The sequence below is a fragment of the Bufo bufo genome, chromosome 6, assembly GCF_905171765.1.
Source record: "Bufo bufo chromosome 6, aBufBuf1.1, whole genome shotgun sequence".
In the NCBI taxonomy this organism is placed as follows: domain Eukaryota; kingdom Metazoa; phylum Chordata; class Amphibia; order Anura; family Bufonidae; genus Bufo; species Bufo bufo.
The window spans coordinates 416,135,811-416,150,354 of NC_053394.1; the positions used below are offsets into that span (position 1 = coordinate 416,135,811).

Sequence of the window (14,544 nt, forward strand, 5' to 3'; positions counted from 1 at the left end):
TTTAAAGTTATTACCTCAAAGTAACACGTCAGATTTGCTATAAACGGCAGTGTAATGAAGGGGTTAATACATTTTAATATGCCATAGCAGGGAGTATAGCCCCCCAAGTGTTCACATCATGTGACCACAATGACTAAAGAGACGTGGAACTACAAATCCCAGTCACCTCAGTGAAAATCAGAAGGATGAGGAAGAACATGCCTGTAGCACTGAGGGTGTAGTCATTTTTTAGACTGACGGCTGTGAAACTGCTGTTAACCCCTTCAAGAGCAGGCAATTTTCCATTTTAGTTTACTCCGTTTTCCCATTCACGTCCCCATACGAGAGCTTGTTTTTGGCAGGACAAGTCGTACTTTCTAATAGACTGTAGTGTGAATAAGGGTTGCATTTTTAAAATGGTGGAGGTTAACCCCTTCCTGCCACCCCAAAGGGGTGGCTATGAGCAGTAATACTCCTTTAGGGCTCATGCACACAACCGTGCCTTTTTTTGTGGTCGGCAAAAAACGGATGCCGCCCGTGCCTTCCGCAACAATTTGCGGAACAGAACAGGAGGCCCATTATAGAAATGCCTATTCTTGTCTGCGAAACATAATTTTTGCGGGGCCACGGAACTGAGCAATGTATGTGAACAGCTGTCCGCATCTTTTGCGGACCCATTGAAATGAATGGTTCCGTATACAGAATCAAAATACGGAACGCAAAAAACGTTAGTGTGCATGAGCCCTTACTGTGGAACAGCCAGCTCTGTGGATTGTTATATGGAAGACCCCCGATAGCAGCGACACCAGCACCTGTAGGGCCCCGTTTCAATTGTTATATCACATCTACAGCCCATAAACAAGTGTGACCCCCTCGGTGCTCCTCACCCATAACCACAGGACAGCAGAGTCTTTTTAATGTTTTTATTGTACAAGAGCAGGATTACTTCAGTTCTTTCACGGAGAGACCTGCAAGAGAATAGAAAGGGATCAATTAGGATCTGATTCTAGAGCGCAGAGCGAGCGACACTCATCATCCATGGACACGGCTTCTAACAGCAACAGGTCGCCCCGCCATTGCTGCACTGACCAGAGCTTTACACCTTTGGGTTTTAAAGGGGTTTCCAGTATTTTTATACTGATGGTCTACCCTCAGGATAGGCCATCAATATCGAATTGGTGGGGGTCTGACACATTGTTTCTGAATGGCTGCTGCTCCGCTGGTCACTAGTTTGGAGACAGGTCAGATTGCATAAGGGTGGGGTTCATGAGCTGGAATACCAGTGATCAGATCTCCAGGGACTGGGTGCCCACGGTATTACTGTGACTGGCAGGGTGCTGATCACATTCAGAGACCAATGTGAAGAGCTGGAATCTATGTAGCTCATGGGCTCAGTGTACATCCCCATTTGGAGCCCACAGCCAATGGTCCCATGCTTGTAATACACGTTTGGATCTGGAAATCTACAACCCACTAATAAACCCCATGTATGAGCGATGAAGAAACTGAACCCTCAGATCCTGAGCGCGCATACTGAAGACCTAGCGATTCACTTGACTGCTCCAGGTAAACGTTTCTTATATCCCACAAACATCTGAACAGTCCCCAGACTGATCAGCCATCAGACCTGACCGCTTGCATTTAGGCTGCCTGCACACGGGTGCGGGATGTCCTGCAGGAATTCCACACAAATTTCTGTGCATTTCTGCACCAAACGCACATGGATTACTTGTGATTTGAAAAAGGGGCGAAATTGGCTAAAAAGAACCGGACAAAATTGACATGCTGCAATTAGTGTTGAGCGAACTTCTGTTTTAAGTTCGGCTTCCGGTTAGCGGAGAATCCCGATATGGATTCCGAATTCAGTTGTGGTCCGTGGTAGCGGAATCCATAATTGGCCAATTATTGATTCAGCTACCACGGACCACAACGGAATCCATATCGGGATTCTCCACTAACCGGAAGCAGAACTTTAGACGCCGAACTTAAAACAGAAGTTCGCTCAACACTAGCTGCAATTTCAAAATACGTACAGCAGGTCAATTTCCACACTGATCGAAAAAGCAAAGTGTCCACGAGATGCGTCTCCCCTTACACACTCTGCGGGTTTTTTTAATCACAAGATTCTGCACCTACTCCACAAATTGACATTCTGCAGATTAGGAAATTCCCAGCATCCCCCCAATTCTGTATCAGTTTCTTTACTACACGTGGACGGGTTTTAAAAAATCCATATAACAGGTGTTGTAGTGTAAACTGCTGAGGTCAGAATCCACTATTAATCTGCATCAATTCCAGGGCATGTGAATGTCTCCCAACAGGCATGCCTAATCTGCAACACCTGAACTAGGGATCAACCGATTATCCGAAGTACCGATATTATCGGTCGATATTCAGGATTTTGTACATCGGTATCTAACCTTGCCGATATACCGATAATGCGTATAAAGCGAATACTAGTGAGCGCTTCCATTATGGAAGCGCACACTAGTATGCATCGGGGTCGGGGAAGAAGGGCAGCAAGTGCTTCCGATACTCACCCTCCTTGGTCGTCTTTGATGGGGCCCACGCTGCACTGTCCTGACCCCGTACAGCGTCAGGATGTAATGCGCGCACTATGATCTGACACTGCAGACCGTCAGGTGACCGCGCAGCGCGGGCCGGAGGACACAGGGGAGCGAGACGCCAGACCTGGAGATGAAGAGGAGCCGCAGCGGTTTTTTATTTTATTCATCCGAGGTCTGATAAGGGTTAATAAAGTCAGTGAGGGAGGGGGGGGGGGGGGGAGATTGTGAGGAAATTGGCATTTGGCACTAGTATATTATAACTTGACCACCAACTAAAGGCTTTATTCATTTATAATATACACTAGTGCCAAATGCAAATTTCCACCACCTCAGTGACTACCAACTAATATATGAGATATAAAATATTGGTAGAAATTACCGGCTCTATAAAAAAATATCAGTCGATCCTGAACATGACATTCATATAGTTCGTCCTTTAGATATTCAAACGTTCTTAAAGGGAACCTCAGGCAGATGCAGCATATATTAAAGGGGTATTCCCATCTCAGACAATGGGGGTATATCACTAGCATATGCTCCATTGTCCGATAGGTGCGGTGCGCATATCTTGTAAACGGAGACGGCAAAGCGAAGACGGGTGCACCAAGCATGCGCGGCCACCCTCCATTCTTTTCTATGGGGCCACTGAAAATAGTCGAGCGCTGGCTCAGGTATTTGTTGGCCCCAGCTCAGTTTACACTTTACTTTGGGGCCTGCACCCATCAGACAATGGGGGCATATCCTAGCGATGTGCCCCCATTGTCTGACATGAGAATACCCCTTTAAACAAGCATTTTACCAGGTAGATGAGGCAACAAGGTATGGGAAATATTCTGTAGACGTGTCTCAAGTAACGAGCCCGTGAAGCGAGGGAGGCTCGTTCCTGTCGCAGCCCGCTATTGGCGGCTCCCCCGTCACCGGATGTTTTAATCCACGCGATGAGGAGACAGAGGCGACGTGGGTGCCGGGGAGCCAGGCAAGTACAACCTGTGTGAGGGGCCCAGGTGTTTAGGGAGGCATTTTAGGGGTGGGCTAACCCTTTTAATGCTAATGATCTCTCCTCAGGATGTAATTTGGGGCTGCCCGACGCCCACCACCCATCAGACGTTTGAAGGGGTAGTGGTGACAGCACTGCTTCTAAGTTACTGGCACGTCGTCTCGCTCAGAGGAAAATTGTAATAACTGCTCGTCACATTCAAGGGCCTCCTTGCAGCTTATCAAACACCTTTCTATAGTGGCTTCTTTGCTCAGTATTGCAGCTCAGCCCCATTCACTTGACGCCCAATGAAGGCGACATTGCTGGCCCAGATAGAAGCCCCCCACACGCACTCACCAGGAGGAAGCGACTGTTTCAGCTTCTCGGCCTTCTCTTTGTCGGTGATGACCAGGGTGTACAGGTATTTGCTGCAGCGAACCTTGAACTTCACATTGTCCTTGTTCTTCTTAATCTTGACAGCTGTAGAGAAGACACCAGATGAAGGCTACGCGTATACAGACAGGAAGGGCAGTCATGGGGGCACAGTAGCTGCCCTACCGAGGAAGAAGGGTCTAGAAAGGTTGGAGAAGCCCTTTAAATAGCTCTGGCGAGGCGACACCTGTGGATGCTTGGAGAGAACATCCTCTACTATGGCGGGCACATAGCGGGCGGACCCCTGGGTACAGGGCCCACCACTACTTACACTTGGCATCCTTTCTCCTGGCTGTCAGCAGGAAATCCTTAATCTCTTCAATTTTGCGAGGCTGAAAAATAAAGACACAAGTCAGACATGCCAACCACAGCATTGGCACCCAGACGAGTGGCAGAACGGGCGCGCCAACCACCATCAAGCATACCATGCTGGGAGTTGTGGTGCTACTCCAGGTAGATGCAAATAAAGAGAACCAGTAACCCTGTCTAGAGGGGTCATAGGTCAAGTCGAACTGAATGTCCAGTACTACAACTCTCACCGTGTCTGCTACCAAACTGCTGGACATAACAAACTACTACTTTTATAGCAAGAGACATCCGGCAGCTCTACAAAAGTACTACAAATCCCAGCATTTGCCTCACATGTCTAGGGGCATCACACATTTCCTTCCCAGAGAAGTACTACAGCTCCCAACATGCACTCTACTACTTAATGATATGACACGATAGGAATTACAGGGCACATACGGCAGTGACAGCTACCCCATGTACTACAACTCCTAGCAAGCACAACTGGAGAGATTGCATGCCAGGATCAGGCTTATAGCACACCGTAAGTAGAGTACTTAACTATACACTACTACTACTACTACTCCCAACAAGCTCACAGCCACCTGAGAATTGCCATGGCATACAGAGGCACTCCTAACGGTGCATGAATAAGTACTACAACTCTCACCCTCCCCACTCTATCAGGACTTACCGAGCATGACTGGCCAAAACCACCTGACATTACCCTTCTTGGCCTAGTACTACTACTCTCATCATCCACACGCCATACCCGGTAGGAGCAGGGAGACACTTACCATGCTGCAGCTGGAATCCGGGGACCTGCGGGGGGAGGACACAAATGTCAGATCAGCACAACACACAATCGCCGCCGGCAAAATACTCCCCGCACCACCCGCCCGGACCGCCGGGCTACCCCTGGGCCCCATCACCCGCCTCCTGCCTGCCCCGTACACCGAGGATGGAGACAGATCCTCCGCGCACGGTACTCACCTCGGTGTCTCTTGGAACCAGAAAAGAAAGGAGCGTCACTTCCGGCTTCCGAGACTTAAACCCAAGACGGCGACCTGCGAGGGTCAAACCACAAGAGAACGCGATTCAACCCGGAAGTGAAGGTGATCGATGGTGAACACAAGTCTGTTAGTGAATATTAGGGCGGGGTTTGAATCCTTCTTTTCAGCCTTGTCCCGGCTACAGCCTGCTGCCAGGCAACCCTCGGCTTAGATACTGCAAAGTTCTCCGGGCCCGTCACCGCCTCCCTGTGGTCGGACACCGAACTGCAGCCGCCCCCACAATGTCTCATCACCGCACGCTCCTGTTCTTTGGGCAAAAGGGTAATACTTTCACACTTGCGGCAGTGTGATCCGGCAAAACGGATGCAAACTGATTGCATTTTAAAGGGATTCTGTCACCTCTTTTTAGGCTACTTTCACACTAGCGGCAGGACGGATCCGACAGGCTGTTCTATAATGGGGACGGCGCAGTTCGCGGTGAGAGGCCGCCGGACATGCAGTACGTTTAGTCCGGCGGCCCTTCGCCGTCCACTGCCGTACTGCGCCGGAGCTCTGCCCCCGTCCCCATTATAGTCAATGGGGACAGAGCGGCGGCACAGCAAAATAGCGGTAGGACGGATCCTACTTGTTTTGACCCGTCTTCTGTCAGTTTGTTATGTCCAGCAGTTTGGTAGCAGACACGGTGAGAGTTGTAGTACTGGATATTCAGTTCGATTTGACCTATGACCCCTCTAGACAGGGTTACTGGTTCTCTTTATTTGCATCTACCTGGAGTAGCACCACAACTCCCAGCATGGTATGCTTGATGGTAGTTGGCGTGCCCGTTCTGCCACTCGTCTGGGTGCCGATGCTGTGGTTGGCATGTCTGACTTGTGGTTTTATTTTTCAGCCTCGCAAAATTAAAGAGATTAAAGGGCTTCTGTCACCCCACTAAAGTGATTATTTTTTTTTGGGGCTAGTTAAATTAGTTATATAGCGATATATGTGTTACTTTGATCCAGCAGTTTATTCAAAAAACAAAGTTTTATAATATGTAAATTCGGTCTCTACCAGCAAGTAGGGCGGCTACTTGCTGGTAGCAGCCGCAGAAATCCGCCCCCTCCTCTTGTTGATTGACAGGGCCAGCCGGGATCTCCTCCTCCGGCCAGCCCTGTCGGCATTTCAAAAATCGCGCGCCTGTGTTGATTCGGCGCAGGCGCTCTGAGATAAGGAGGCTCGTCTCCTCAGAACTCCCTCAGTGCGCCTGCGCCGATGACGTCTTCTATTTCGGTGATGTCATCGGCGCAGGCGCTCTGAGATGAGGAGGCTCGTCTCCTCAGAACTCCCTCAGTGCGCCTGCGCCGATGACGTCTTCTATTTCGGTGATGTCATCGGCGCAGGCGCACTGAGGGAGTTCTGAGGAGACGAGCCTCCTCATCTCAGAGCGCCTGCGCCGATGACATCACCGAAATAGAAGACGTCATCGGCGCAGGCGCACTGAGGGAGTTCTGAGGAGACGAGCCTCCTTATCTCAGAGCGCCTGCGCCGAATCAACACAGGCGCGCGATTTTTGAAATGCCGACAGGGCTGGCCGGAGGAGGAGATCGCGGCTGGTCCTGTCAATCAACACGACGAGGGGGCGGATTTCTGCAGCAGCTACCAGCAAGTAGACGCCCTACTTGCTGGTAGAGACCGAATTTACATATTATAAAACTTTGTTTTTTGAATAAACTGCTGGATCAAAGTAAGTAAGACCATTATATTTTCATATATCGCTATATAACTAATTTAACTAGCCCCAAAAAAAAATATCACTTTAGTGGGGTGACAGAAGCCCTTTAAGGATTTCCTGCTGACAGCCAGGAGAAAGGGTGCCAAGTGTAAGTAGTGGTGGGCCCTGTACCCAGGGGTCCGCCCGCTATGTGCCCGCCATAGTAGAGGATGTTCTCTCCAAGCATCCACAGGTGTCGCCTGCTTACTGCGGCCTCTGCTGCTAAGCAGCCTCCCAGAGCTATTTAAAGGGCTTCTCCAACCTTTCTATTCTCTTGCAGGTCTCTCCGTGAAAGAACTGAAGTAATCCTGCTCTAGTACAATAAAAACATTTAAAAGACTCTGCTGTCCTGTGGTTATGGGTGAGGAGCACCGAGGGGGTCACACTTGTTTATGGGCTGTAGATGTGATATAACAATTGAAACGGGGCCCTACAGGTGCTGGTGTCGCTGCTATCGAGGGTCTTCCATATAAGGCCTCTTTCACACTTGCGTTGTCCGGATCCGGCGTGTACTCCACTTGCCGGAATTACACTCCGGATCCGGAAAAACGCAAGTGTACTGAAAGCATTTGAAGACGGAACCGTCTTCCAAATGCTTTCAGTGTTACTATGGCACCCAGGACGCTATTAAAGTCCTGGTTGCCATAGTAGGAGCGGGGAGCGGGGGAGCGGTATACTTACAGTCCGTGCGGCTCCCGGGGCGCTCCAGAATGACGTCAGAGCGCCCCATGCGCATGGATGACGTGATCCATGCGATCACGTGATCCATGCGCTTGGGGCGCCCTGACGTCACTCTGGAGCGCCCGGGGAGCCGCACGGACGGTAAGTACACTGCTCCCCCGCTCCCCGCTACACTTACCATGGCTGTCAGGACTTTAGCGTCCCGGCAGCCATGGTAACCACTCTGAAAAAGCTAAATGTCGGCTCCGGCAATGCGCCGAAACGACGTTTAGCTTAAGGCCGGATCCGGATCAATGCCTTCCAATGGGCATTAATTCCGGATCCGGCCTTGCGGCAAGTGTTCCGGATTTTTGGCCGGAGCAAAAAGCGCAGCATGCTGCGGTATTTTCTCCGGCCAACAAACGTTCCGTACCGGAACTGAAGACATCCTGATGCATCCTGAACGGATTACTCTCCATTCAGAATGCATTAGGATAATCCTGATCAGGATTCTTCCGGCATAGAGCCCCGACGACGGAACTCTATGCCGGAAGACAATAACGCAGGTGTGAAAGAGCCCTAACAATCCACAGAGCTGCCTGTTCCACAGTACAGGAGTATTGCTGCTTATGGCAACCCCTTTGGGGCGGCAGGAAGGGGTTAACCTCCACCATTTGAATAGACACCAATGTAAAATTAAGAGGTCAGTGGAGGTTTAACCCCTTAAGGACCAGGCCATTTTTTGCAAATCTGACATGTGTCACTTTTATGTGGTAACTTCAAAATGCTTTCACTTACCCAGGCCATTCTGAGATTGTTTTCTCGTCACATATTGTACTTCATGACACTGGTAAATTTGAGTCAAAATATTTCATTTTTATTTATAAAAAAAGACTAAATTTACCAATTTTTTTTTTTTTTTAAATATCAATTTTCAAAATTTCTATTTCTCTGATTTTAAAACATAGTAATACCTCCTAAACTAGTTATTACTTTACATTTCCCATATGTCTACTTCATGTTTGGATCATTTTGACGTTAGAAGGCTTCGAAGTTTAGAAGCAAATCTTGAAATTTCTCAGAAAATTTCCAAAACCCACTTTTTTAGGACCAGTTCAGGTCTGAAGTCACTTTTTGAGGCTTACATAATAGAAACCACCCATAAATAGGCCCTATTTTAGAAACTACACCCCTCAAGTTACTCAAAACTGATTTTACAAACTTTGTTAACCCTTTAGGTGTTCCACAAGAATTAAAAGGAAAATGTAGATGAAATTTCCGAATTTCACATTTTCGGCAGATTTTCTATATTAATCCTTTTTTTTCCCGCTAACAAAGCAAGGGTTAACAGCCAAACAAAACTCAATATTTATTACTCCGATTCTGTAGTTTACAGAAACACCCCAGATGTGGTTGTAAACTGCTGTACGGGCACTGGCAGGGCGCAGAAGGAAGTCGTCGGCATCCTTAGATTTTTCAGACAGGAAAGTAAGAGTTATTTGATACATCAGCAAAGAGGAACTCAATATTGTCAGAGAGTTGCAAGAAATCCTAGCGGTCCACAACAAAGGCAGGGTGACCATACGGTCTTGTGAATGGGCCCTAAGTGTCATGGTATGGTGATGCCATACTTGTTTGAATATTGACATAGAAGGGCATAGATTGGACATAAAATACTGTAATTGTAGGGGGGGGGGGCTGATGGGGAGACGGTGAGGGGTTCGTTGATTGCCTGAAAACCCAAGCAAATCAAGTAACCCAGCCAATGGTTAGAGAGAGTGGAGTTAGGCTGGGTTCACACGGGCGTCACGTTTTGGCTCAGGATGCGTCCCGGGTGCATTACGGCAAACCCGCGTGAGGAGGTATCCAATTGCAGTCAGTTTTGACTGCGATTGCGTTCCGTTGTTCAGTTTTTATCGCGCGGCTGCAATGCGTTTTGCACGCGCGTGATAAAAAACTGAATGTGGCACCCAGACCCGAACTTCTTCACAGAAGTTCAGGTTTGGGTTCGGTGTTGTGTAGATGTTATTATTTGCCCTTATAACATGGTTAAAAGGGAAAATAATAGCATTCTGAATACAGACTGCATAGTAGAAGTAGTAAAATAAAATTAACTCACCTCCTCCAATTGATCGCGTAGCTGCCGGTCTCCTGTTCTTTCTTCAGGACCTGTCAAAGGACCTGTGGTGACGTCACTGTGCTCATCACATGGTCCATCACCACGGTGATGGACCATGTGATGTGACGTCACCACAGGTCCTCTAGCCGGCAGATCATGATTAAAGAAGTAAGAAGAGATCGGCAACTACGCGATCAAGAGGAGGAGGTGGGTTAATTATTTTTTATTTTTTAACCCTCAATTGACCTTCTACTAAGCATTCTGCATTAAAGAATGCTATTATTTTCCATTATAACTATGTTATAAGGGAAAATAATAGTGAATAGACTTTCATCTTAGCAACCATGCGTGAAAATCGCACCGCATCCGCACTTGCTTGCGGATTCTTGCGGATTTTCACGCAGCCCCATTCACTTCGTTTACGTGATAAACGCACAAAATAGAGCTTGCTGCGATTTTCACGCAACACACAAGTGATGCGTGAAAATCACCGCTCATGTGCACAGCCCCATAGAAGTGAATGGGTCCGGATTCAGTGCGGGTGCAATGCGTTCACCTCATGCATCGCACCCGCGCGGAAATCTCGCCCGTGTGAACCCAGCCTTAGGCCTCTTTCACACGACAGTATGTATTTTTCAGTGTTTTGCGGTCCGTTTTAAACAGATCCGTTTTTTGTTTCCGTTGTGTTTCCGTTCCGTTTTTCCGTATGGCATATACAGTGTACAGTAATTTCATAGAAAAAATTGGGCTGGGCATAACATTTTCAATAGATGGTTCCGCAAAAAACGGAACGGATACGGAAGACATACGGATGCATTTCCGTATGCATTCCGTTTTTTTGCGGACCCATAGACTTTAATGGAGCAACGGAACGTGATTTGCGGCCAAATATAGGACATGTTCTATCTTTAAACGGAACGTAAAAACGGAAATACGGAAACGGAATGCATACGGAACACATTCCGTTTTTTTTGCGTAACCATTGAAATAAATGGTTCCGTATACGGACCGCAAAAAACGGCCCGCAAAACGGAAAAAAAAAAAACGGCTGTGTGAAAGAGGCCTTAGGGTGGACATTTGTCAGCCAAGAAGTCCAAATGTGGAGGAAATTCTTGTGGCTCATTGACAACACTGGGCTAGGTTCCTCATTGATGACAGAGGTAACAAATAACTTCATTTTCCTGCCAAAAGGTCTTCAATCTCTAGGTTTTAATGATGAACTGCTTGGGGCCAATGAAGATGGAAAAGATCAGTTGATGGACCATATTGACAAACATCAAATATCTTCTTACCTTAAAGGGCTTTGCTGGAATTACATTTTATATTATTTCCTAGGTCTTCATATTAGAAGGAAAACTTGCTTGAACAAGAGGCTTTTCACATCTTGTAAGGATATGTTGCTTACCATTCTTCACATTAGTCAACTCAATTCATGTCACTTCTTTCTTTTTGATAACTTCCTCCTGAGTCTAAAACTATATCAGTATATCCTGCTGCTACGCCGCTGTTTCTCTCCAGAAACTCTTCGTCCTCAGCAGTTTTCATGTATGGACTTCCTGGCCTACCTGATGCACACACTGTGTCATCAGATGACAATCAGAGGTCATCATGGAGAAAGAGCAGTCCAGACGTGTGAAGAAAGGACTATGTAGTGTACGGGGACTGTAATGCCCGTCACTACCAAAGTGTCACTTGTTGTGCTGTCGTTCCCCCCTTATTTATGGGGAAGTTGGTATATGTCAGTTTTATAAAATGTCATGTAATGTAATGCTATGTATTTCCCTATTGCTGTGAAACTTGCATGTACAGGCCTGCTAGGGGTGTCATTTCAGCTTCTAGTCACTAGAGGGAGCTAGAGAGCCCTAGTTTATATAAGGCCCAGTCAGGGAAGTGAAGGGGAGACGGAGTCTAGTGTCTGTAATCTACAGTTGGAGATTAGACAATGTCCGAGACAAGTCCAGGCCTGAAGCCTGCGGTCCAGGAGAAGATTTCCTCCTGAATTCCAATATGCAGAAACAGGAATATCTTAGCTAAAGAGCCTGAGGAAGCAGCTGAGAGAGACCGAGGCAAAGTGCAGAGAAGCAAGAGGTACTCAAAATAACAGAGGAGGTACTTTATGAAGCTAGAACCAAGGATATAAATCAGAGCTAGGCTATTGGGCCTTGGGGAAGATATGCTATATTCCAGATATGCTACATTCCAGCTCCTGTACTGCAAGTCCTGTGTTTAACACTCTGTAATCACCTTGCTCAATCTGTAATTGCCTGCATCAACCGTATTGCAAAATCGACTGTATGCCAAGGAACTGCGATTCCATTATTGTCTCTGCATGAAAACTACTAAAGTTGGAGTTCTGTTTTAATACCACGTGTTCCTCAAGTTATTCCTGCTATCAGCAAACGGCGTGCCACCGTTTAACTGGCACTGGCGTCACGAACAATTTGCTACCATCACCTGCCATTGCAGAGAGTCAGCCGTCTCAGGTTAGTGTCATTGCACTACTACACCCAGAAACTCTATTACACACAACTTGAGTACGCTGCACCTCTCTTTTGGCGTCACGAACAGGATACGCACGCTTTCTAGTGCAAGAAGCGTGAACTTTGTGCCTTATACAGTTGCCCTGTGACCAAAGTGACAAATTGCCTGTTTATTTAAAGTGGACTTTGTGGACTGAAAAACATACCCAAAGTGTTCCTAAAACCTCTAAAAAGCGCTGTGCAGTGTTGCGCTACCAAGAGAAAGAAAATTGCCACATTGGAGTGTGGTTTTGTGGACTTTTTACAATCCTGCTTGCTGTCAGTGAATAGACAGCGTTTCTTGCTAAAGATGGCCGCTGAGCTTGCTGAATTTACTGCTGCGTCATCTTCATCCCGAAATGGCGGGAAAAATTGGCGCCTTTCTGAGGAAATAGCGGGAAGGAGTTCAAGGTCAGGCGCCACTGCTTATCTGGACATTTGCATGTCTGCCAGCATGGACACCGCCTTCCATATACTGGAATACCTGGGGGGCGGCCTCCCAGTGCAAGGGGAGGAGCTGGCTGAGTTAATCGACGCGACCCTATCGCTCTCCAGAGAAGGATCGAGCATGTTGGAAAATGAACAGAGCGTTGCTGCAACGTCCGCACCTGAGATTCCAAAGATGTCTGATATTGGTGTAGAGCCAGAGGAGGCTCCACCGGCCTACTCTCCGGGACCGGAGAAACCCGCCTGCCGCCCAAGGGAGAAAGAACCAGAGCCCTGCTATGGCTCGTGGAGAGACTTTTTTCAGCCCTCTTTCAAATGGTCCTCACTAATGGCGGAGATCCGGGAGGCCGCTATAAAGCGGAATACCAAGACCAAGATCTACTACGAAGAGTTGACTAAGACTATCCATGAAAGACACACCAACACCCAACCCCGCCTGGAAAGGAGAAAGGGGTTGGTGGTGTCCTTTGACAAAACCCGTGGCTATGGGTTTATCCAAGACTATCTGACTGGCAGAGACCTATACGTGAATAGAAGGTCTGTCAAGAGAGACTACCTCCCTTCCTATCAGCACAGCCTCCGTGAGGGAGAGGAAGTGGAGTTCACCCCTGCCGAGAGCCTGAGAGGCCCTTATGCCACTGCCGTGACCCGTCCCAAGCGAGAACCTGAGGACTGAGAGGCAGAAGAAGAAGACTACTCTGGCTGCGAGCGGGAACCGGAACGCTCTCCAGAGCCGGCCCATCACGCCTTCCAGGAGCGGAGCTCCTTCATTGGGCCTAACGTCTTCTGGCAGCCAACCGTGTTGGAGAAATGGGTGAGCCCCTATCCTTCCCCCGAGCTGCCTCGTCGGGAGAAGACCATGCACGAGATGGAGCATTTAAAAGGACTTCAAAATACCTTCAAGAACATCCGGATGGGTCGGAGACCAGACGCATCGCCAGAACCTGCAGAGGCCGAGTCCGCACCATCGGTGACTGTACCTGCGCCGGCGGCACCAGCAGATGACAGCGACTCTGACACTGAGAGCATCGGTGAGCAGATTGACCGGCTGGAGGAGAAGTTGCGGGAGCTGCGCAAGATCGCGACCGCCAGGATCCAGACGCCGCCGAAGAAGGACGAGGTAAGGGTGCCTGTCACCACCCGTAGAGTACCTTCTGCTGCCACCGCTCCGTCAGTGCCCCAAAGGAGAACTCCGGTTGCTGTGAATAGCTGCGCAGAGCCCACCGGACCGATTGAGGCGGCGGTAACCACTCCATTCCATCCCACAATTATTGTGCCGGGACCGGTACGGTCCACCCAAGGGTTTACCCCTAGGCCCATGGGGCCAATACCTATTAGGGGCCCCTTCACCTTGCAGCTGCCCCCTAATACAGTTATGTGGGCCCATCCTCCTGTAGAGGACTACTACAGGCCGTACTTGCCAGCAGAGCCAAGTGGTTATGATATGCCACTGTGAATCAGCCTGCTAGGCCTTTGATTTATTTCGCCGAAGAAATATGGTGTTAACCCTTCCAGGACAGGAGTCCTACGTTTCTGGTCCTTTGTTGCGGCTGCCAGTTTATCCACGGCTCAGTGGTAGGTGTTAACCACTGAAGTATTAAAGTCAACGAAGCCAAGTTTGTTTCCAGGACCTCCTGCCTGCTTTTGCTACCCCCACGCCAAGTTGTGCCTGTTCCTTTGTTGCACCTTTTACCCTTCACCCCCTTTTCAGGTTGATCAGGGGTATTACAGCACTTGTTTTATATTCTACAATTTTATTGTGCAACTTCATACTAAGGAACCGTGCCCGGAGAC

At 48.4% G+C, this 14,544-nt stretch overlaps 1 protein-coding gene across 2 annotated transcripts; it reads right to left on the reverse strand.

Moving 5' to 3' along the window:
- Positions 1-888: 888 nt before the first annotated feature.
- On the reverse strand, positions 889-5,307 carry RPL38 (ribosomal protein L38). Of its 2 annotated transcripts, none has more exons than XM_040437565.1 (5): positions 5,236-5,307; positions 5,040-5,064; positions 4,226-4,286; positions 3,880-4,002; positions 889-947 (listed from the first exon to the last, which is right to left on the reverse strand). In XM_040437565.1, exons 2-5 carry the CDS (start codon positions 5,040-5,042, stop codon positions 922-924), a joined length of 213 nt encoding a protein of 70 aa, XP_040293499.1. In that variant the 5' UTR covers positions 5,043-5,064; positions 5,236-5,307; the 3' UTR covers positions 889-921. The 2 variants fall into 2 exon arrangements, with proteins under 2 accessions (XP_040293499.1, XP_040293500.1); XM_040437566.1 differs by having other exon boundaries at positions 5,197-5,252.
- Between the last annotated feature and the right edge of the window lie 9,237 nt (positions 5,308-14,544).